General features: G+C 46.0%; 1 protein-coding gene across 2 annotated transcripts in view; it reads left to right on the forward strand.

Moving 5' to 3' along the window:
* The first annotated feature begins 381 nt into the window (after positions 1-381).
* LOC147642393 (uncharacterized) overlaps positions 382-22,488 on the forward strand; it is a 153,144-nt gene continuing 131,037 nt past the window's right edge. For both annotated transcript variants that reach the window (XM_086805920.1, XM_086805928.1), the window contains exon 1: positions 382-1,099. In XM_086805920.1, coding sequence (XP_086662046.1) covers positions 598-1,099 — 502 coding nt within the window. In that variant the 5' untranslated portion in view covers positions 382-597. The remainder of the gene's footprint in view (positions 1,100-22,488) is intronic.

Consider the following 22,488-nt stretch of genomic DNA (forward strand, 5'->3'; position numbering starts at 1 on the left):
CGGGATTTTATCTTGTGTATATAGCAGAGTTACACGCCTCTCTCTCTCTCCCTCTCCATTGCTGTTTTTTTTTTGGACTTGCTCTTGTGTTCTCAGATTTTGTGTTCATCTCCGCTGGCACGCCAATAAAGTTACGCATACGAATTTTTGTTTGTGTCTTATTGATAGGCTATCAAATTTCATAATCCTTTTTGGATTAATTCAATTAATTATTTACATATATAACATACGAATTTTTATTTATTATCAAATTTCAAAATCCTTTTTGATTGATTTTCTTAGAATATGTGTCAACTAATGTTGTAAAGCTGATTTGGGAGAAAGTGAGGCGAAATGTAGCTTTCCTTCTCGCTGACGTGTCGAGTGAATGCGTGACGTTTAGAGGGATGTAGTGACACTCCGATCGTGGCGATTAAGCGGAGCGGACGATTCAGGAGTTGGTGGTCTTCGCCCCCCTTCCCTCGGTTTTGAGAAAAGATTTCGAGAGCTCTACTTTTGATCCGGTTTGTATACGAATCGCAGTGTGTTGAAGGTCTTCCGTTCTGTTGTGAGGGGAAGGGGCACCAGTTGGGGTTCTGCAAACCGTAAACCGGACCAATGGAGAGTTCCGGACCTCCTCCCGAGACATACATCAACAGGAGGAGGAGTTACGATTTGCAATTGTCGTCTGGCCTCCTGCAGGCCCCGGTTCACGCGTTCCTGGAGCTGCTTGGCGTATTCAGAGGTTCGTCCGCACATCCGTCGTCCGACAGCGAGGCACCCATCGTCGTGTCTTCTCCGGCGGGGTTGAACGGGAGCAGCAGAGATCATGCGACAGGGGGAGATGCAGAGGTGTCTATTAGAATCACGGCCATGGGAGAGACAGACCAGATCAGGACGGCGTCCAGCGATGCTACCGTCGGCAGCAGCAGCTCATCTACAATGACGGCGGGGCCCAATCCGGCCGGAGCTCTTGGTCCAGAGAGTGGTGCTACACCCAATGAGAGGGATGCAGGAGGTCCTCAGAGGTATGACTTCCAGCAGCTTGCGCGATGGATTGAACAAGTTCTTCCCTTCTCGGTGCTTCTCTTGATGGTCTTCATCCGTCAGCATTTGCAAGGTCAGAGCTTGCTTGCTTTGCACTCCTACGCTACTTTTACGCTCCACGTTGCATTTTGTTTTCTTCAAATGTATATTTTATTTTCTAGGCAAGTGAAACTAGTGGGATTCATCATGTGTCATCCTTCTCTAATACAATATACATGGAGTCAATGTCCACCACCAGGGGTGGTGTCTCTATGGTTCTGGAGTATATCCCGGATTTGGAGCTGGTGGACAGGTGGGCTGGATCTTGGAGGGTGAGTCTGCTGTTGGCCATCCCTAACGACTCCATGTCTGTTGGGCGTTTGTAGATCTTGGGTCCAACAGACCCTCTCGTGGCGAGCTTGGTTGTCGTACCCATGATGGTTGGGTGTCTGCCATGTTAACATGATGGTGCCTGAGGAAATCTATAATGGATGTCTTAAGTGCGCTGAGCTTGCCTCCTTGTGTGTAGGCTACTTAATGAAACCTCTTTGACGCTGCCAAAGGTCTAGATGCCCAAACATTTCTGATCTCAGTAATGCATCACTTGCGTGAGGGGGCCAAAACCCTCCCTGAAGAGATAATGAAACCTCCCTTGTATCTCATAGTACTCTTGGATGCAGATGTCCTTTGTTGTTTATTCCATGACTCGTGCAAAGTGGGAACCCACGTCTTTTGTGGGGATCCTAGTGATTATAGGCTACCTGGTGTGAACCAAGAGAGGATGCAAAGGATCGATAGCATGAATTCAATAGTGCTATGTATAATATGCACTTATCTAATTTTATTTTGGCGTTAGAGTTGTCATGATTGATAGTTCCTTTGTGCATCTAGGAATAACAATGGTCAGTCGTGCATAGATAGACGCCATCGGAAAGCCTCGATGAAGTAATTTCGTCAGGCATTTGCTTTGATTGCAATCCGTGTGTGTCATAGCTGAGTGCTAGTGACCACATTTGTGACCATGGATAACTCATTGCTGTCAACATGGTAAGAATGGGCCATTGTGCCATATTTTCCTTGAGGTGCTCTAGGTTGATTGATGATTATACTAGTACTTATACAATGTGTAGATTTGGTTCTATAGAGTAGAGATCCCTTTATAGACCTAGATTCAGGTTTATCTTACAGAGTTGGATCGGTACTAGGTTTAAGTACCAAAGCTGTTACCCGAGGGAGACATGATATGCAGATGTGTGATATACACAGCATTGATGGTATGACCTATTCCCAGATGCCTTTGGCTCACGTATGTACTCTAGCCCAGGATCATAGCAAATGTTGGATGGCATTTGTTGTGGAGTTTTTGTATGCTGTAATGGTAGCATGTTTCCTTGATGCACCTTTGTTTCATCTCAAATTTTGAGATGAGTGAGGCTATCACTTATTGCATGTAAGATGGGGTTCTTGGTAAACCTTGATTATTTGGGGATTTTATCTTCTGGATGGGACTTGAGTTTCCTTTTAGTGCGCAGATAAAAAGGTGGAGGTGGGTATTATCACTGAATTACCAGAAGCAATCCGTCGCTTTCGCAATTGGTCCCCCAATGGTAGGCCTCCAACTAACATGCGCCATAGGAACACCTTCCCTTGATATGGAATCTTAGACCACCAGTCCTGTAAGATTACTTCTTTCCACCAGGCCCTACTTTTCCTAACGTTCCATACCTCCACTCTCTCTCTCTCTCTCTTCTTCAGACTCCTCAGTCATGGAAAGATTTCATCCTCCATAGCTCCATGATTGATCATCTTGTGATTGCCAACAAGTCGGTGTCAGGGTTTTCTACATCTAATATGGTACAAAAGGTGACATGATTGTTTGTACATGACTTGGGCCCTTGGTGAGCCCCAAAGGGGTGACCTATGGTCCCTACATGACTTCTATTGACTTCTACAATTGATGAATGGTGAGTTATGCTCAATGTACTATGCCAATGGTTGGCTCATGCTTATATATATGCCGAGGTTGTTGGTTGGCTAGATTCAAGTGCTGTCGGGGGCAGCTTCGGACAAATAATTAATCCAATAAATCTCTTATATGATGCGCTTACTTCCTTGTGTGCCCAACTTGTTGGCCTTCATGCTGTTGCTTGGCCGCCTGCCGCCTAGGACTTCTGCTGGCTATCAACAAGGGTCTGTTGGGTGCTGATGGGGCTCCCATGCCCTCCACAGTGGTGGTGGTGATGATGATGTTGATGATGATGATGTTGATTTTGTTGATGATGATGATGCTTTAAGTGCTTTCCTAACTGCTACAAGCTTTAATTGTTGTCCTAATTGCTATATTAATCAAGGATTATGATGTTCCTGCTGAGGATTATGCCATGGCACGGGCGTGCACACGTGACATCTCCTTGTGCTAAACTTGAGGACGGGGTGGACACTTTGTCATCCTTCCTCCCTGGACTACTGACTTTGAAACTTCTAATTTGACTATGACTTTGACTTTGATATTTTTTTCTGAACACCTTCCACTTTTGATCTCCACTTCCAAGTCTTTGTTATGAGCATGTCATCTATATACAAGATGACAATGAGAATATCGGCACTAGTTTTCTTCACATACAATGTGCTGTCAGCTGGACTATTCACATAAATCTTGGTTGGTTAGATGAGCATGTATTTTATCATACCAAGCTCTTGGAGCTTGCTTTGACCCATACATTGCTTTGTGTAACCTGCATACTTTATGTTCCTTGCCAGGAACTACAAAACCAATGGGCTGATTTACATATACTTCCTCCTATAAATCCCCATTTAAGAATGCAGTTTTGATGTCCAATTGATGCACTTTCCATCCTTTATGTGCAGCCAGTGCAATCACTAATCGGATTGTAGTCATCCTCGAAGTAGAAGCAGAAGTCTCCTCATAATCTATTCCCTTTTTTTGAGAATAATCGCTTCTACATAAGAAGAAGGCTCTTCTGAATCAAAGAGACCACCCATGGCTAATGTAGACACCCCATGATGCATATTCAATGCATGGCTGGAACTAGCCCTTGTTCTACCTGTCAGTGGAGTTGTAAGTTTGCTATCTTGCAAAGTCTCTAGCAACCATCTTGGCACGGACTTTGCTATGTCTATGGCTGTTTGCACTTTCTTGACAAGATCTTCAACTTCTTCCATAGAAGGGGGCTGAATTGCTGGTTGTTCCACGTGTTCTACATGAGGATTTTCCTGGGTAGGGGCTAGCTGATCGGAAGCCCCACTAGTTGCAATGGGTAATAGCCCATCAAACATGTCATGTATGCTTGTATCATGACTTTTATACAAGCCGTACATGGGCTGAACTGAATTTTCAGCGAATACCACATCTCTGTTGACAAAAAATCTGTCATGTATGCTTGTATCATGACTTTTATACAAGCTGTACATGGGCTGAACTGAATTTTCAGCGAATACCACATCTCTGCTGACAAAAAATCTGGCGTGTTGCTGGATCATAAAGACGGTATCCTTTTCTCTCATTGCTATAGCCCACAAAAATGCATTTTATTGCTTTATCATCTAGCTTTGTTCTGGCACATGTGCTTGCTTTATCATCTAGCTTTGTTGTGAGTTGTTCTTATGCATATGCCAAACCCTAAATGTACACATATAATCCACTTTTGGGTTTCGGATGTACCAAGCCTCAAATGGCGTTATTCGTTGGACACCTATTCAACAAATGAGTTGCACACATTATAGTTTCCATCCAAAAATTGTGAGGCAACTTTTATGCTTTCACCATGCATCTTGCCATCTCTATGAGAGATCTGCTTTTCCTCTCAACTACACCATTCTGTTGTGGTGTATAAGGGACAATACATTGGTGTTTGATGCCCTTTGAAGCATATAATCCTTGAATGCATTTGACATGTATTCTCCACCTCTATCTGACGGAGTGTTTGGACGTTACATCCACACACATTTTTAGCCATTGCTACAAAGTGTTGAAAGCATGTAAACACCTCTGCTTTCGCTTTCAAGGGGAAAACCCAAGCAAACCTTGAGTAGTCATCAATGAATGTGACAAAATAAAGACGTCCCCCTATGGATGGTGTCCGCATTGGACCACATACATCACTGTGTATGAGTTGTAATTTATTTTTAGCTTTAATGGCTCCATCCGTGGGGAGTGGTTTACGATGCATCTTTCCCAAAATACACCCCACATACATGTCTTGTCGGAGACTCAACAGATGGCATATTATCAACCATATTATGCTTCTGCAAAAGCATCAAACTCCGAAACTTTATATGCCCAAAACGTGCATGCAAAAGCTGTGCATCATGCATAGCGAGAGTGTGGGCAACCACTGTATGTGCATCACAAGTACGCTTGTCATAGCTGTCCACAGCTTATACAAGCCATTGTCGCGTGTTCCGGAAGTGACTATTGCATAACCCTTTGATGGGTCTTTCACCAAACACTTCCCATCTTCAAATTCAACCTTTAAACCTTGGTCGTTTATGGCTGAGACGGAGAGCAGATTTTTCTTTATCCTTGGAACATACAAAACTTTTGTCATACATATTGTTATAGGATTGAGTATTTTACCTCTCTTCTTAAGCATTGTAATTATGTTTTAAGCATGTTTAACACTCACTAATCATGTTTTGCTTTGTATATGCATATGTAAAATGGTACACCGTACACGTGTGTGTGGGTACAGATACATGTTTTGGTGTGTGTGTGTGTGCATGCTCATGTGCATGTATCTATTTTTTTGGGAATTTTTCTTACCTTGTTGTACGTGGAGCAGCTCTGCAGATCAGCCAGTAGAAGCTCTGCAGAAAGGGTTGCAGCCAGTACAGCAAGGGACAGCCGGTCACAATGTAGAGGTGGCCAAGTGCAGCTAGTCAGCAGCCAACGCAGCAGGTGACTTGGCACTGGCGGCTGATTGCTGGCGCTGACGTGGCCGACTGCTGGCGCTGACACATGGCGGTTGGCTACTGCACAGGAGCTGACATGGCTGCAGGTGTTGCCACATAGGCAGGTAGGCGCACAAGCTAGAGAGAGAGAAGCGCCGTGCAGCAAGTGTAAGAGAGAGGCGATGGACAGCTAGATGCGATGGGCTACCGGGCGGCAGCAAAACGCGCAAGGAAAAAGCGAAGGAAAGAAAAAGCGCCGGGCAGTCCCAACATCACGCAAAACAAAGCAGCGTGGGATTTTTCGAAAAGCTAGCGCCCATAGTAATTATTATTTTTAATTACTAAAAAAGAGAAAAAAGCTATTCGATAGTCTTTTGGAAAAAACCCTTTGTAATAGATTTTTCTAAGGGGAAAAGCATAGCTTTTTTACCCAAACTTGTATAAATAGGGACACAACACAAATTGGGTGAAAGCTTCAAGGAGATCTCCTCTACGTGGAGCAAGGGGATTTCTTCTCGGAAATTGTACAAGGGCTACGCCGACCTTGAGTGATAAATAAATACCTGCAGGGGCACCACGCTTGGGGCCGATTGGTCTTTTGTGTAGGAGCACTCTAGCTCCACTTATTCTTTTTCTTCTTCTTCCAAATTTATTATTCCAGTTCGTAAAGCGATTTAAGTGTGATTAAGTGTGTTCACCGCCCGTCAAGTTTCTTAAGGCCGGTTTCACATATATTTGCACCATTGGCTGTCACAAGTATGACACTGCCAATTCCCTTTACTGGATAAGTGGTATGATCTGCACATGATACAGAGCGGGCATTAGAAGCATAAACCAAGTGCTGAAATACATCTTTGCATGAAGTGATGTGGGTAGAAGCACCACTATCAAAATACCATAATATATCCTATCTGTCGGATGTAATGCTAGAGATATCATTCCGTGAAGCACTTGGTGTGTCACTAGTACATGTGACCAAAAAAGTATACTCTTCTTGAATTACATTAGCCGATTGCTCTGCTTTGTCATCAAAAGAGTCTGCTACTACATTATCCGCATTTTTCTTCTTCTCTTTTGCAATCCGCTTTCTACATTCATTGATGTAGTGGATAGGCTTATGACAAATAGTGACATTTTCCTTTCTTATTAGGCTTGTTTGTGAAGGAATGCACAGTGGAAGATGGGAAAGTGGAAACACATGAGAGAGAGAGAGAGAGAGAGAGAGAGAGAGAGAGAGAGAGAGAGAGAGAGAGAAATGAAATGTTATATTAACGTCTTCAAAAGGCCATAATGACCTATGAGACCAAAAAGTTACATCATGGTGGATCTGATACAATGTCTGGATAAAAAAACCAGAAAATGAAAAATAAAGATGATACTACTGGCACCTAGAAAATGAAACTGGAATTGGAAGGTAAACAGAAACCCTTATAGGGTGTGAATATAGTGAGAGGGGGGGGGGTATGCTATGGAGGTGAGTGGAGTACAGTGAGGAGATACATCATGTGGGACGGGGGGTACACTATGAAGAGAGAGAGAGAGAGAGAGAGAGAGAGAGAGAGAGAGAGAGAGAGAGAGAGAGAGAGAACGCAGATGGATACCTGCCCTCAATATCAACCAATCAAGAAGCACATGTTGGAGCCTAGTACAAGTCCTGAGCAAGAGGGGAAGATAACCTCGTATGTGAGGGACTGCAGCAATCCAATATGCAGAGGCACAAAGCAAATGAATGTGAGGGAGGGAAGGCTTGGCTATATATATGCCCAAATAGGGGTAGCCGACCAACTCCTCACGACTAGGAATAAAACCTAATGACTCCATAAAATAGGGAAAAAGTGGGAATATGATGTGAGGGGTGACCAACCCCTCTAGCTAAACATGGTCAGCCCTAAAGACTAAAATAGGACACCACAAAGGAAGCCAGCAGCAAGGGGATGATGATGTCTAACACCCCCTCTCAGCACCAGATGCTGAGTGAACTCCAAGAAGCCAGAGATGCCGTCCTCGATCAAAGATGAAAGAGTACAGCAACATGTAGCTGGAAAGCTCCATAAGCAATCTCCTCAGCAACTCAGCTATAAAAGCAATAGAATAAGTTGCCAGGTATACCGCTCCTCTGGAAGAAAACAACCATGTAGGCTGCGACGTGCTGCTCCAAATAATGGTCTCACTCCCAAGTGTAAGAACACTCCCCGAAGTCGAATGTCGTGTTTCCAGCCTGGAGAAGGTATGTAAAACCTGAAAACCAACCAAGATTAGATCCTGTAGCTAATCAATCCTGGGAGAAGCAAGCCGCTCCTCACTGGAACCCTCTGAGTCCATCTGTTTAAACTTTGTAACAAGAGTTGCCAAACGTTGAAAAGAAGCATCCTCTGGAAAGGTCGGCATTGCAAGATGTAAAGACTTTGTAGAAAAGATAGGGTCCATTTGCTCAAACTCCGTACCATGAGTTGCCCAATGTTGTACACATGCACACTGCACTGAGGTGGGCATCACCAAATGAAAGGACTCCACATCCCCCTCTAAAAAATGATGTCGTTATTGGATTACATGGTTGAACAACAATGGATCTAGAGAGAGAAAGTAAGGGGGAGAGAAACAATGACTCAATGAATAAGACACAATAAAAATGAATATATTGCATAATGGAAATGAGGCACAATGGGTATATAAGGATGTGGAGAGTGGATAGATGTGATGTAGAGAATGCCACATAGGCACACATACATCACAAATGATAAGATAGGATAAGTGAGTTGGCGGGAGTTCACACACGGGTAGACATAATAAGTGGGCGCACATACGAGCTCCGCAATACCCAACAAACCTCCCTTCGGAGCGAAGATGGAGATGTAACAAAGAAAACCTTCAAAAGCTAAAATGATCTCTAGATTGTACCATGTCATCTAACAGTCGTGTCCACTATGCCAACTCAAAGGCTTAGGTTTGAGCATGACTCAGAGGCCATACTAGGCTCACGGCTTCCGTACAAGCGTGGACAGAGGGGCTCCAGGTGTAAGCGTGGATGCATAGCGACTCAGAGGGCTAGGTGACCAAAGTACCCACATTGTAGAACCATTCTAGGCTTGATTCATAGGAGCATCACCCTTGGTAGTTTTCACAACCCCCGTGGCTCCTAACATGGGTTTAAAGGATTTACATGGCTTTGGTTATTTAGGTGAGCACATGGGAATCGAGATACTAGGATAAAACCCCCAGCAGGGGGCACTTGGGCACCAGAGATACGGTGGATCTTCATAGAGATGAGGAGGACAGGCCTCAGTAGAGGATGGGAGGACAAATTTGCCTTGAGCATCCTGCGAGCTTGGGAGTTGCTGAGACTGGGGCTTTCTCAGAGACCTCCCACTTGTGATGAGGAGCGGGCCAGATAGCCGCTCATCTGGAGCCCCGCGGTACGCACAGAGCAGGGTCATATGCTGGGTTCTCGACCTCGTGTAGCCTGGGGACCATTGGCGGCAGGCCCAGCACGCAGTTTTGGAGATTGGCAGGCCTTTTGCAGTCTCCCGGAGGAGATCCAGGCGGAGAGGCTGAGTCACTTCAGAGGGGGGCTTATTATGAGGGATGACATTCAGGAGGCACTCACTGAGGAGTGGTTGACGCCTTTCGAGCCAGCGGCCCCACGGTGGATGGGAGCCTTTACACAGTTGGAGATCCTGATTGCTGTCAGAGCTTGCACTGAGGATGGTAGATGCCTCTACTATGAGATACAGGATGAGGGCAGACTTCAGAGAGTGGAGGCGGAGTCGCCTTTGGTTGCAGAGTGCATCTTTCAGAGGATACGGGTAGTGGCCACCGCTTCTCGGAAGTGGTATATTGATCCAGACCCTGCAGTTGTGGACTTTGATTGGCGCATATGGGCATATGCTGCGCGCCCCTTCGCCCGGCTCCAGTGGGACCCTGGCGAGTACAAGTGGCATGATGCTTATGCGTCCCCCGAGGCCACAGAGATCACCTTTTTCCAGTACACTGTTCGGTTGGGGAGGCATATTTTGACTGCGAGGAGGATGGTCTCTCCAGCTGCATCGAAGCATTGGCGGCTACAGGGACTCTCACAGGAGTTCCTGGAGGATTTTGGGACCAGGCTCTGGGCTAGCCGACAGGCAGGCAGGATCTCGGCTTTCCAGTGGCTGGTTGCCCACAGGGGCTCTGCAGTTGGCACCTGGCTTGTCTACAGTGGCCTTCCGCCGGCCTGCGTCTGATGCGGCCACCCATTGGAGACAGAGACATTGCCTATGGGACTGTCCACAGGCGCAGCAGATTTGGCTGAGGATGCTGTGCATTTTGGCCCCCCTCTCTGCAGAGGGCATGTATACGTGGGGAGCCGCTGCTTGGTCGACTTCGTCAGGGCCAGCTCTGGGATACAAGACGGAGCAGGACAGCCAGGCCATCAGATTCATTAGGGGCTAGCCTTGCCTTGTTCCTTCACCGGATTTCTCGTCAGCCGGCTGGACACAGGAGAGGGATTTACGATGGGAGCTCCTCAGTAGCCTCACCATATGGTTCACCTGGAGAGCCCGTTGTTTCAGGGCCTTTGAGGGGAGACTGGAGCCACCAGCAGAGACTTCACACCCTGCGAGGACAGTATGACCGCATCCGGGGCGACTCGGATCGAGCGATCTTGCGGCGCCAGGCCTTCCACACCACTTGGCGCAGCGGCCCTTTCTATACTCTACACGCGGGTACCCCCCGCTGGCACTACAGGCCACCTGTTTGGATTTCCCCCCCTCCTATTGTATGATATAGCCTCTCAGTTATTTGTACTTTTTTGCACCTAGGGAGAGTCTCCCTAGCTGCCTTGATTGGATCTCTGCTCTGCCTTCTTATGAGCAAGAGAGGGTTTTGTAGCCCAGTGGGCCTTTTTTTATAACTAATGAAAGGATCTTTTCTCGGAAAAAAAAAGATACTAGGATAAAAACACACAGAAAAAACCATAGATAGTCAATTTTTGGAGTACTACTTGAATGAGTGCACAGAGCCGAAGCAAACAAGCACTAGAGTGCGCTGAGAGAGAGAGAGAGAGAGAGAGAGAGAGAGAGAGAGAGAGAGAGAGAGAGAGATGAAGCAACTATATGTTGAATATATTGAAGTGATACAGTCCCAAGCAAGAGACATGAAGAGTCTCATAAGTGAGGGAGACTGAGAAAAGAGGGAGGCTAGCCCACCTATTTATAGGTAAGAGGGGCTGGCTGACTGGACATCTGAACTTGGCCGACTGGACATGGGACAGTTGGCCGATTGGGAAAAAGGTACTCGATCTGGGAAAAATGCCAGAAAAATATACAAAAATAGGGTGGCCAGCCCACAACCAAGGGCTATGAAAAGGGACCAAAAAGGGGACTCCAATGATGAGCAGAATCTGGGGATGAATGTGCTAACACCCCCTCTCAGCACCAGATGCTGAACACACTCCGAGAAGCCGAAGATGAGGAGCCAAGGAAGCTTGAGAAATCGGCTTGGTGAACAAATCTGCTGCATTCTCTGCTGAAGGACAATACTCCAAACGCAAATCTCTAGCAAGAACCCGTTCACGAACATAGTGATCCTGTATCTCAATGTGTTTTGTACGAGCATGAAACACAGGGTTCTTGGCGATGGTGATGCAACTTTGATTGTCACACCAAAGAAGAGTAGATCCGGTAGGAGGACAACCAAGCTCCCCCACTAATCTCCGCAACCAAATCGCCTTGCATGCAGCATAACAAACTGCACGATACTCTGCCTCTGTAGAGGAAAGCCCCACAGTAGGCTGCTTTTTATTGCTCCATGAAATGGCTCCAGACCCAAGTGAAAAAACACAACCGGTGGTCGAACGCCGAGTATCTGGATCTCCAGCCCAATTTGAATCAGACCATCCAAGAAGAGTGCATCTTTGGCCATAGAAGATGCCAAAGTCCAGAGTACCACGCAAGTACCGAAGAATTCTGAGAGCACACCGCCAATGCTGCTGACGGGGTTTGGATGAGAAAGAACTCAATAAGCTGACTACGAAACACTCGTCCAATCAGGAGCAGGTCAACCAAACCAAACAACCGACGAGAACCCGATACTGTCCCAGATCAATCCTTGGAGAAGCATCAAGAAGAGAGAGCTTCTCACTAGTATCCATAGCAGAAGATATTGATGTGTATCCAGTCATCTGAAATCTGTGACGTATCTTCCGTGTGTACCTCTGCTGAGAGAAGAAAATGCCCTTCGGGGTTTGCCAAATCTCAAAGCCAAGAAAATAATGCAGAAGGCCAAGATCCGTCATCTCAAACTCTGTCTCCAAAGCATCCATGACTGAACGGATCGTCACAGAATAAGAACCTTTAAAGATGAGGTCATCAACATAGACCACAATGATAACAATATACCCCCTCTCAAGGAGGATATAAAGGTTCGAATCTACATGAGAATGGTGTAGGCCGAGCTTCTGAAAGATCTCATCAATCCACTGGTACCAAGTCCATGGCGCTTGCTTTAGACCAGTGGTACCAAGTCCATGGCGCTTGCTTTAGACGATATAAAGCTTTCTTTAGCCGGTACACCTTATCTTGTTTGCCTGGAACAACAAATCTCGATAGCTGATCAACATAAATCTCCTGTGTAAGCTCTCCATTCAGGAAAGCTGACTTGACGTTGATCTGGAATACGGGCCATCTATGATGTCCTGCAAGAGCAAGAACGGTGCGAATGGTAGTCATCCGAGCTGTCGGAGTGAAGGTCTCATCGAAGTCGACTCCAGGGCGTTGAGCATAACCCTTGGCAACCAACCTCACCTTGTGCTTGTCCAAAGCTGCCATCAGCTCGGAACTTTGATTTGAAGATCCACCCTACACCAATCACCTTACGCTGCAATGGCCTAGGCACCAAAGTCCAAGTGCCATTCCGTTCAATAGTATCCAGCTCTGCCTGCATAGCATGACGCCAAGGCTCATGTGAAAGAGCCTCGTCCACAGAAGTGGGATCAGACGGACCATGAATGATAGAGGACATAAGAGCATAGTTAACAAACATGTTGCCCTCATGAATTTGTTTCCTTGACTTTGGAAGAAGAAGCTCACCACCCCCCTCTGAAGACGTAGGAGTCTCGTCGAACATCACATCACGGCTCACAACAACTTTGCCGGCCTGCTGATCATATAGACGATATGCCTTGGACACAGTGCTGTATTCGAGAAAAGTCATGCCTTGAGACTTCGAGTCCAACGTGGAGTGATGCTCCTTAGGCACATGTACATACGCTGAACAACCAAATTCTTGGAAATGAATAACGGAGGGCTTCTCACCACGGAAAGCCTCAAATGGAGTTTTATCTGGAAGAGCAACAGTAGGAGATCTGTTTTGAATGTAGACAGTAGTAGAAGCCGCCTCAGCCCAGAAACGTCGAGGTAATGAAGAATGCTCAAGCATAGCATGAGCCATGTCCATAATAGTCATATTCTTCGTCTTTGCAACTCCATTCTGTGATGAAGTATATGCTGTAGTAAGCTGTTTCCGAATGCCATGAGCCTTGCAATATTGCTGAAACTCCTAGGATGTAAACTCACCCTCTTTGTCGGTCTTGTGAGCCTTGACCGAGGAACCAGTGTCTTTTTCCACCTCAACCCTCCAAACACAAAAGTGTTGAAAAGCCTCATCCTTGGACTTTAGAAAGAAGACCCAAGTATATCTGGAAAAGTCATCCACCATCATGAGCATGTACAACGCCTTACTCAAAGACCCGGTACTCATAGGACCGGTACTCATAGGACCACATAAGTCTGCATGAACAAGAGCAAGTGATGTCGAAGATCTGTGTGTCACCTCCTTCGGAAAGGCGGCTCGATGTTACTTCCCTTGTAAACACAGGAACAAACAGAAGATGGAGCCTTGATGGTCGGTAAACCCTCAACCAACCCATCCTTCGAAGCTCATTGTAGAAGCTGATAGCTCAAATGGCCAAACCGAGCATGCCAAAGAGTTGAAGAAGAACCAGAAGAAAGCAAAGCGGTCAACTTGTACAAACCACTATCTTGGACTCCCTAAGCCAAGATGCTACTAGTCTCCTTATCATGAATGGTAATCTCGTAACGAGAGAAGATCACCTCCGCATCTTGAGCTGTAAGAGCACTCACTGACAAAAGGTTAAATGCCAAATCTGGAATGTACAGAACATCAGAGAAGTACCTCTTGTCCTCGGAGGAGCGGAAGGTGGGGATGGTGCCATGTCCATTCACGGGCATGGAAGAAGAATCACCCAAAGTGATCTCGCCTATCCTGGCAGTGAAGTCCTCGAACTAATCTTGATGGGGTGTCATGTGAGCTGTAGCATCGCTATCCACAATCCACGACTGTGATGACTGAGAAGTCACAAGAGCAAGTACACGATGAGTACCTGCTAATAAAAGAATACTATCATCTTTCTTGGTCTGAGACACCGTTGTAGAGGAAGAGTTCTTTGCTTCTTCATCGTGCTTCTTCTTGTGACATTGGGGCGATTTAGGACCCTTCTTTCCACAATAATGACACTCAATGTCCTTGTTTTTAGAAGATCTGTTTTTGTCTTTGTCTTTATCCTTGTTGTTATCCTTGGAGTTCTTGTCAGAACCCCCTTTTCCTTTCTTTTGTTGATTCTTCCCTTTATCTCGTGCAACCAAAGCTCCATCAGAACCACCAGAGGTGCCAGTCCGCTCCTCAAAGCAATCTGCATAATGGAGGGGAGAACTTCCTCCCAAGTAACTGGAACAGGACAAGGAGAAGAAACAAGAGATTGAAAATAAGCATCAAACCTCTTTGGAAGCTTGGAGAGAAGCCGAATAGCCATATCCTCTGTAGAGATATCCTTACCACAAACAGCAAGCTCGTCCCAGAGATCTTTCATCTTCGAGATGAAAGTAGATAAAGATAGAAAGGCAGAAATTGACAAGTTCATAAGCTGCTTTTCCAAAGCCAAAATCCGTCCCGGAGACTTAATCTCGTAAAGATCTGCAAATGCCTTCCAAACTTCATGTGCAGCGTCTGCTATACGCACATGAGAGAACATAATCTTTTCAATTCAACATCAGAAAAGATAAAACACGACGATCATTTGCTTGCCAAATATCAATCTGTGTCTGAGACTCTGAGTCACACCACCGGAAGCAAGGGTGGGAGGGGTGGCATTGGCAGGTGTAACAAGCCAATCCCAGAGATCCACGCCACGCAAGGCTGATTTCACCTTCACCTTCCACAAAGTGTAGTTGGAGCCATCCAACTTTGCAGACTCAATGAAGTGTAGTCGAGGCAGCCATCACAAGAGCTTGGGCTCAATCTCAGAAAAAATGCACAATCTCGGAAGGAGTGTCCACCACAAGTACCAGAAGCCACCAATCCTCAACTTAGAACACCAAAAAACTGCAAGAGCCACCTGTAGGGAAGAAACGCAACAAGATAGATGCTGCAGCCCTGAAAAGGAGTAGCCGACAGGTGGAAAGGTGGATCTCAGAGATCAAACCAGTGAAGGAAGACTTGAATCTGTAGTGGAGAGGCGCTGGAAGAAGCCAGCCGACCAGCAGCAGATTTGAGAAGAAAAAGCAGATGTGAAGGTGCTGAAAACTGAGGCAGATTTGGGGCAGAAAGTTAACGCTGACTGGGGCAGCAGATTAACGCTGAACCGGGAGTGATGATACCATGAATGAGTGCACAGAGCGGAAGCACTAGAGTGCACTGAGAGAGAGTGCAAGAGAAAGAAAGAAAGTTGTATTAACGTCTTCAAAAGGCCAAAATGACCTATGAGACCAAGGTTACATCATATCCATGAGGTACATCATCTTGGGTACAAAATAGTAATAAAGAAAGATAACAAAAATCTAGAACTATAAAATCTGATGTAGGTACATGAGCAGAGAGCTCTCATATCACCCTAATACATCCCTCATGGGCCGCTATGAAATGGTGCTCAAGGTGGTAAAACTGAGCTGGCGAGATATGAAGCAACTATGCTGAATATACTGAAGTGAGTCCCAAGCAAGAGACATGAAGAGTCTCATAAGTGAGGGAGCAAAAGGAAGACTAGACTATGGGAAAAGAGGGAGGCCAGCCCACCTATTTATAGGTAAGAGGGGTTGGCCGACTGGACATTTGAACCTGGCCGACTAACATGGGACAGCTGGCTGACTGGGAAAAAGGTCCCCGACCTTGGAAAAATATAAAAAAATATAAAAAAATAGGGTGGCCAGCCCACAACCAAGGGCCATGAAAAGGGACCAAAAAGGGGACTCCAATGATGAGTAGAATTTGGGGATGAATGTGCTAAAACTACTCCTGGGAGAGAACCCTTATCACAAACATAGATAGAGATGAAGGGGAAATTTTCAGAAGAAGAATTTGGGGCCTAGGTGATCCCCCTCCAGACGAAAAGCTGGGACAGGTTGAAGTGTCGCTTGCGGGGTCGTTTCCATGGAATGGCAACCTGTAGTACAATAAATAAAATCGATGAAGTCTTGGATAGAGAAATTAATGCCCTCCCGTGATGAATGCACACTGTAGTGGAATACGTGCTTAGTTTTTAAAATGTCCGGACAATAGTCGTCGGAAAAAGCTGAAGCTTAGCCTTAAGGGTATCAAACCACTAAAATTTTATCCCAACCTTGTTCGAGGAGAATCAACAAGTGGTGCATGAGCGGCTACAGACTTGCTGCAATTGCATGGAGCGTCGTCTCTCTGCTGAGGATGATGATGGTGTACTGCACTACCCTGCGAGACAGGGCTCTACCTCCACGAGAGCTGATTTCTTTGTGGCGTGCTGCTTCCACTTCGAGCTGTGTTTGAATGTTGCTATGTGTTGCACTCGATCTGTGCATATGGCCTGAATTTGTGTGGCTGCCCCTTGCTTTTACCTCGTACACATCAGGGCTTGGGCTTGTGCATCCGTTTTCTCCTTGCTCCTTTTGTTTGCGAAGTCAAAGCATCTTTTATGTGCGCTATTCAGCTTGGTGTTGCTGGCTCTTGGGCTGATTGCAGGCCGCCTTCAATGAGAGGGTCTCATTTCAGACTGCTCCAGCCCTCTTCTCTCTTGACTTGGTTGTTCGTTCCTCTGAATTTTCTGTATGCTACTGTTGCTTCAAACCTTTCTTCTGAGATGCCAAGTATGTGTGCCTGCTGCTGCTCTGCAAGTGCACAACCGTTTTGGGTGTCGTCAGCACAAGACAAGGAGCAATGAGGCAAGCACAGTTCGTTCCTCTGAATTTTCTGTATGCTACTATTGCTTCAAACCTTTCTTCTAAGATGCCAAGTATGTGTGCGCTGCTGCTCTGCTGCTCTGCAAGTGCACAGCCATTTTGGGTGTCATCAGCACAAGACAAGGAGCAATGAGGCAAGCAGAGAAGTAGATTAAACAAAGAAGAGACAATTCTTATAGAAGATATATACTAAATCAAATGAAACTAAGGTATCTTAATCTAATGGAGTAGATGAAGATTGAATTGCGCGCCTTAAGCGCCCATGGATCATGGCTCTGATACCATATTGGATTACATGGTTGAACAACAATGGATCTAGAGGAGAGAAAGTAAGAGGGAGAAATGGAATGATATATTAACGTCTCTAAGAGGCCATAGTGGCCTATGAGACCAAAACTGAGAGTACATCTGAAGTTGGAGAGAAACAATGACTCAATGAATAAGACACAATAAAAATGAATACATTGCACAATGGAAATGTGAGGTACAATGGGTATATAAGGATGTGGAGAGAGGATAGATGTGATGTAAAGAATGCCACATAGGCACACATATCCATCACATATGATAAGATAGGATAAGTGAGTTGGCGGGAGTTCACACATGGGCAAACATAATAAGTGGAAGCACATATGAAGCTCCGAAATATCTTGGAGTCGTCGGACTGATACAAGTCCAACGTGATTTTGATCCAAATCCAAAAGACTCTGGAAGAACCACTGTGCCTTGGGCACGGCTAGCAACCACAGATCCAAAGTATCCCACCGGGTCCAAAAGTCCATCCCCCAAAACAGCCGTGCATGCCGCATCAAACCAAATGCAGAACTAGCAGAGGGAGGGGCATCCTCAGAAGCATCCCAAAGAGAGGCAGAGGTAGACTCCTCACAATCAGGAAGGGAAGTAGGAATATAAAGTGTAGTGGTAACAAAGTCCTCAAAAGCATCACTGAGAGCAAAAGACTCTTCCATGGAATCAGATTCCAAGAATCAGCAACAAACAAATGATCCTTGTGTAAGGATCACACCTCACAGGCAAAACACCCTCCTTTCTTTGCAAACACTGCAAAGAACATAGGCTTGGACAAAATAAACTCTGCTTAGGATCTCTGAAAAGATCACTACTCTTGTAAAGAAAGAACTACTCTCCTCCAAAATCTGCAAACTCTAGTCGCAGAAGAAAGTCTCCACATATACAAAACAGCTCCCGAAACTGATTCTCAAGTGAAGTAGCTGGAGATGGTCCCCCTTCCCTTTTGGGAAGCAAAGTGCAGCCAAAACATTGCTGTCCAGCAAAAAGCAGCACTCCACCGCCAACAGAAGGCAAGGAACATGAAGAAACCGGGGAACTTTGTAGGCCAGGCACAAAATGCAGGTATAGATGCTCCAAAATCAGCAAAACGCTGACTGAAATCAGAAAATTCAGTGTCCTCCTCATGTACCAAAGTGTCACCAAAGCCACAATCCACACAAAACCCCCTTTGCAAGTGATATGTGTCCACTGGAAAAGAAAACGCAGCGAACAGAGAGGCTGCAAACCTGAAAATATAGGCCGACCAGCTTCCACACCTCAGATGAGGAAAAAACGCTGAAGAGAAGGTACCTTGGGGTCCAAATGATGAAGCCGAGGTGAAGGTAGAGCTACCAGTAGGAACAGTCCAAAAAATGCAGCAAAACAGGGCTGCAAATCTGAAAACGCAGAAGTCAAAGGGGCAGTAGATAAGGCAGAATTTGAAAACGCAGATCTTGGAAGGTACTACCAAACCTTAGATCAACCAACCAACATCAGCAAATGAGCCTGTAGGAGAAACTAACGCAGCAAATACACTGCTGTTGCCCTAAAACAATGGAGGCGGACAGCACTACAGGAGTCCAAGGGACAGATGCTGATGAAGATCGACCACAAAACTGCAACGGTGAAGTGCTTGGAAGAGGGCAAACTGACAAGAAGCATATCTAAGAAAAAAAAAATGCAAGAAAGAGGAGGAAGCAACTAATGGTGCAAGTCACTGGTGCTCTCATACCATGAAGGAATGTACAGCGGAAGATGGGAAATTGGAAACATAGGAGAGAGAGTGCAAGAGAGAGAGATGGAAAGAAACACAGATGGATATGTGCCCTTAATATCAACCAAACAAGAAGCACATGCTGGTACAAGTCCCGAGCAAGAGGGGAAGATGACCTCATATGTGAGGAATTGCAACAAGCCAATATGCAGAGGCATTAAGGCATGCAAGAGGCACAAAGCAAATGAATGTGAGGGAGGGAAGGCCTGGCTATATATATGCCCAAATAGGGGCAGCCGACTAGCTCCTCACGACTAGGAATAAAACCTATGACTCCATAAAATAGGAAAAAAGTGGGAATATGATGTGAGGGGTGACCAGGCCCTCTAGCTAACATGGTCAGCCCTAAACGCTAAAATAGGACACTACAAAGGAAGCCAACAACAAGGGGATGATGATGTCTAACAGTTTGCATCCCCTTTGTCAGACTTTGTCCATGACCAACCTTACTAGATTGGTGTCCCCCATGCTTAAAGTTGTTTGCTTTACCCTTATCCTTGGCTGAAAATGCCTCGTCTCCACCACGGTTGCTAGATAGGTTTTGCTCTTGTTTGCTCTTCCTACAAGAGTAAACCCACCAGTTCTTCAAAAGTGACGGGATTAGCTTCTCTTCTCATAGAGAGGTTGAGAGAGGTGTGAAAGCCCAAATAGGAGGGTGGTAAAGAATTTAGAATGTTGGTGACCAGTTGTCTGTCTGGGGTAACCTCATCAATGTTGAGTAATTGTTCTTTCAAATCTTCCACTTTGGTGAGATGATCTGACACCCTCATCCATAGAAAGAATATCCAATTGTCTCTTCAAGTAGGCAACTCTTGCCTTGTTGCGGATATGATACATTGCTTCCAAAGTGTCTCATGCAAGCTTCGATGTCTTGCAGGACCGAATGTGTGGAATAATAAACCTTTTCACTGAAAGGGCTATCAAGGACCTGGCCTGTGCATCTGTCATGGCCCTGTGAAAATGGAGCAGGACAAGTGTGGGCATGGTGGTTGCAGAGTCAGAATATTTTATGATTCACATGGGGGGTGCCCGGACAGTGTTTAAAGATGTGTGGACAACCCTAGGTGTGAAGGGGGAACATTAAAACATTAACTTTTAATGTTTATAAAAGTTGCCCCTAGGCCTTAGTGGCCCTAGGGAACTTATTAAGTTGGGCCCTAGGGATTAACTTAGGAAGGAGGTTTTCTCTCTCTTCACTCTCTCTCCTCCCTTTTTGGGGAGTCGTGTAGCAAAAGAGGACCCTCCCTCATGCGCATGGAGAACAAGCGTGGAAAAGCAAGAGAAGAGAAGGAGGCGACTGCTGAAGATCAGTGTGCTGCTGTTTTTCTGAGAGAACCAGCCGTACAGCACTGTACGGCCAGATTCGGGCTCTCTCTCTCTCTCTCTCTCTCTCTCTCCTCTGCTGCTGGCGGCGCACAGAGTTGCTGCTGGAAACTCTGCGCAGAAGCTCAGAACAGACTGCACAGCCAGTTTTCCAGCTCAAACCCTACTGTACGACTGCCGTACAGTGTACGGGCAGTCAGGTACAGCAGGTACAGGTGCAGGCGGTGCTTCTCTGGTGCTGGACAGACCTGTGCAGGCTGATTCAGACAGGTACAGAAGTGGACAGCAGGCTGTTTTTGCAAGTACAACGCCTGGCACGCATCCCGAGGCGGTACAATCAAGTACAGTGCTGATTTTCAGATCTGTACTTTCAAGGACAGCATAGGAGTGAGCTTCAGGAGGAAGATACAGGCAAGTGCAAGCACATGTGTGAAGCAGGATTGTGGGTTCAAGTGCCTGCAGGCACAGATTGGTGCTGTTGCTTCCTCCAGAGTTGTTTCACGAGCTGAACTTGGTAAGCCTTGACTCTGTTCATCCATCTCTCTTTCTATTGCTTGATGTCTGCTACAGGTATGTGTTATCTGGCTCCTTGTGAGAGGAGGAGAATAGCAGATTGACAAGAGATTAAGACAGGGATTGAACAGCACATGTATGTTGAGCTGAGAATATGTATCATGCTTATGAGTTATGCCAGATGTATGCCCATGGCTGGCCTGCTTTGTGAACTTGGCTGATCAGAGGGAGGCACAGTGTGTTGTTTGAAGACACAGATCTGTGTGCATAGATCCTCTGTGCTGAGAAGGATTTGTGGGCAGTCAGATTGGACTACAGGTGTAAACTCTTGGCTGGTTTTTATGTTGTACTCAGCCATACATATTATTTTAATGGAATAAAGAAATACCGCAAGGGGCGCCAAGCTTTGGGGCCAACAGGTGTCGTTGTGTATTCAGATTTGGGCACTCTAGCTCCAATCTGTGTTTGGTTTTTCATCTAGACTACAAGTGGACGGGTTTTAGCTCTTACCGCACTCTGGTTTTCTATCAGAGGCCGGTTTCAAGGTTCCGTTGCCGGGACCAATCATCAACTTTCTGAAGGGGGTGAGCTCGTGGTTGCTTTGGAGAAAGCCATCGCTGAAAATTCAGCAATCATGTCTGATACAGAGGAAGAGTACTTCTATCAAGAAGAAGAAGAGCAAGAGTCTTCACCTGAAAGAGATGTATCTGAGGATATTTTTGCAGGAGAACAGGCTGCAGATGTTGAGCCTTATGAGGATGTAACACAGCCAGAAGATGTGCATAGTAAAGAGGATGATGATGCTCGGTTCAAAGATCGCTTGGCTGGTGTTATGGATACTTTTATGCAGCTCACACAGAGCGAGAGATTTGCTGAATTTATGAGATCTCGCACAGAGCCCCGCACAGAGCCCCAGAAAAAGAAGAAGAAGGTTCGTTCGAAGAATCTTTCTCATGGTCATAGTGGTACCACTCCACAGGATCCATCTCCTGCACAGTTTCCGAACATGCAGCATGCTTTTGGTGCTAACCCACAGAGTTCCTTCTATGGACAGCCACCTATTCCTCAGCAGAACATGCATCCAGGGTACTTTGGTGGTGGCTCGGTGTTCCAATCCATGACTGGGGGTTATCCTCAGGGAGGCATGGGTATGTATGGGCCTTTTGGAGCCAATTTTCAGCCTGGCATGCAAGGGAATATGTATGGTGGTATGCAGTCCGGTATGCAAGGAAATGTGTTTGGAAGCATGCAACCTGGGATGCAAGGCAATATGTTTGGTGGCATGCAGCCAGGTATGCAACATGGAATGTATGGAAACATGGCTGGGATGTATGGTATGCCTGGTGTTGGAATGGGAAATGTTGACCCAATGATGGGTATGAATGTTGGGGGCAGCAATCTCACGAAACCACTTCCATATGATAATCTAACGCCTATGGGAAAGGCGAAGGATTACAAGGAAGGGGGAGCTGC

Source organism: Cibotium barometz, chromosome 1 (genome assembly GCF_041138505.1).
Source record: "Cibotium barometz isolate CiBa-2024 chromosome 1, ASM4113850v1, whole genome shotgun sequence".
Classification (NCBI taxonomy): Eukaryota; Viridiplantae; Streptophyta; class Polypodiopsida; order Cyatheales; family Cibotiaceae; genus Cibotium; species Cibotium barometz.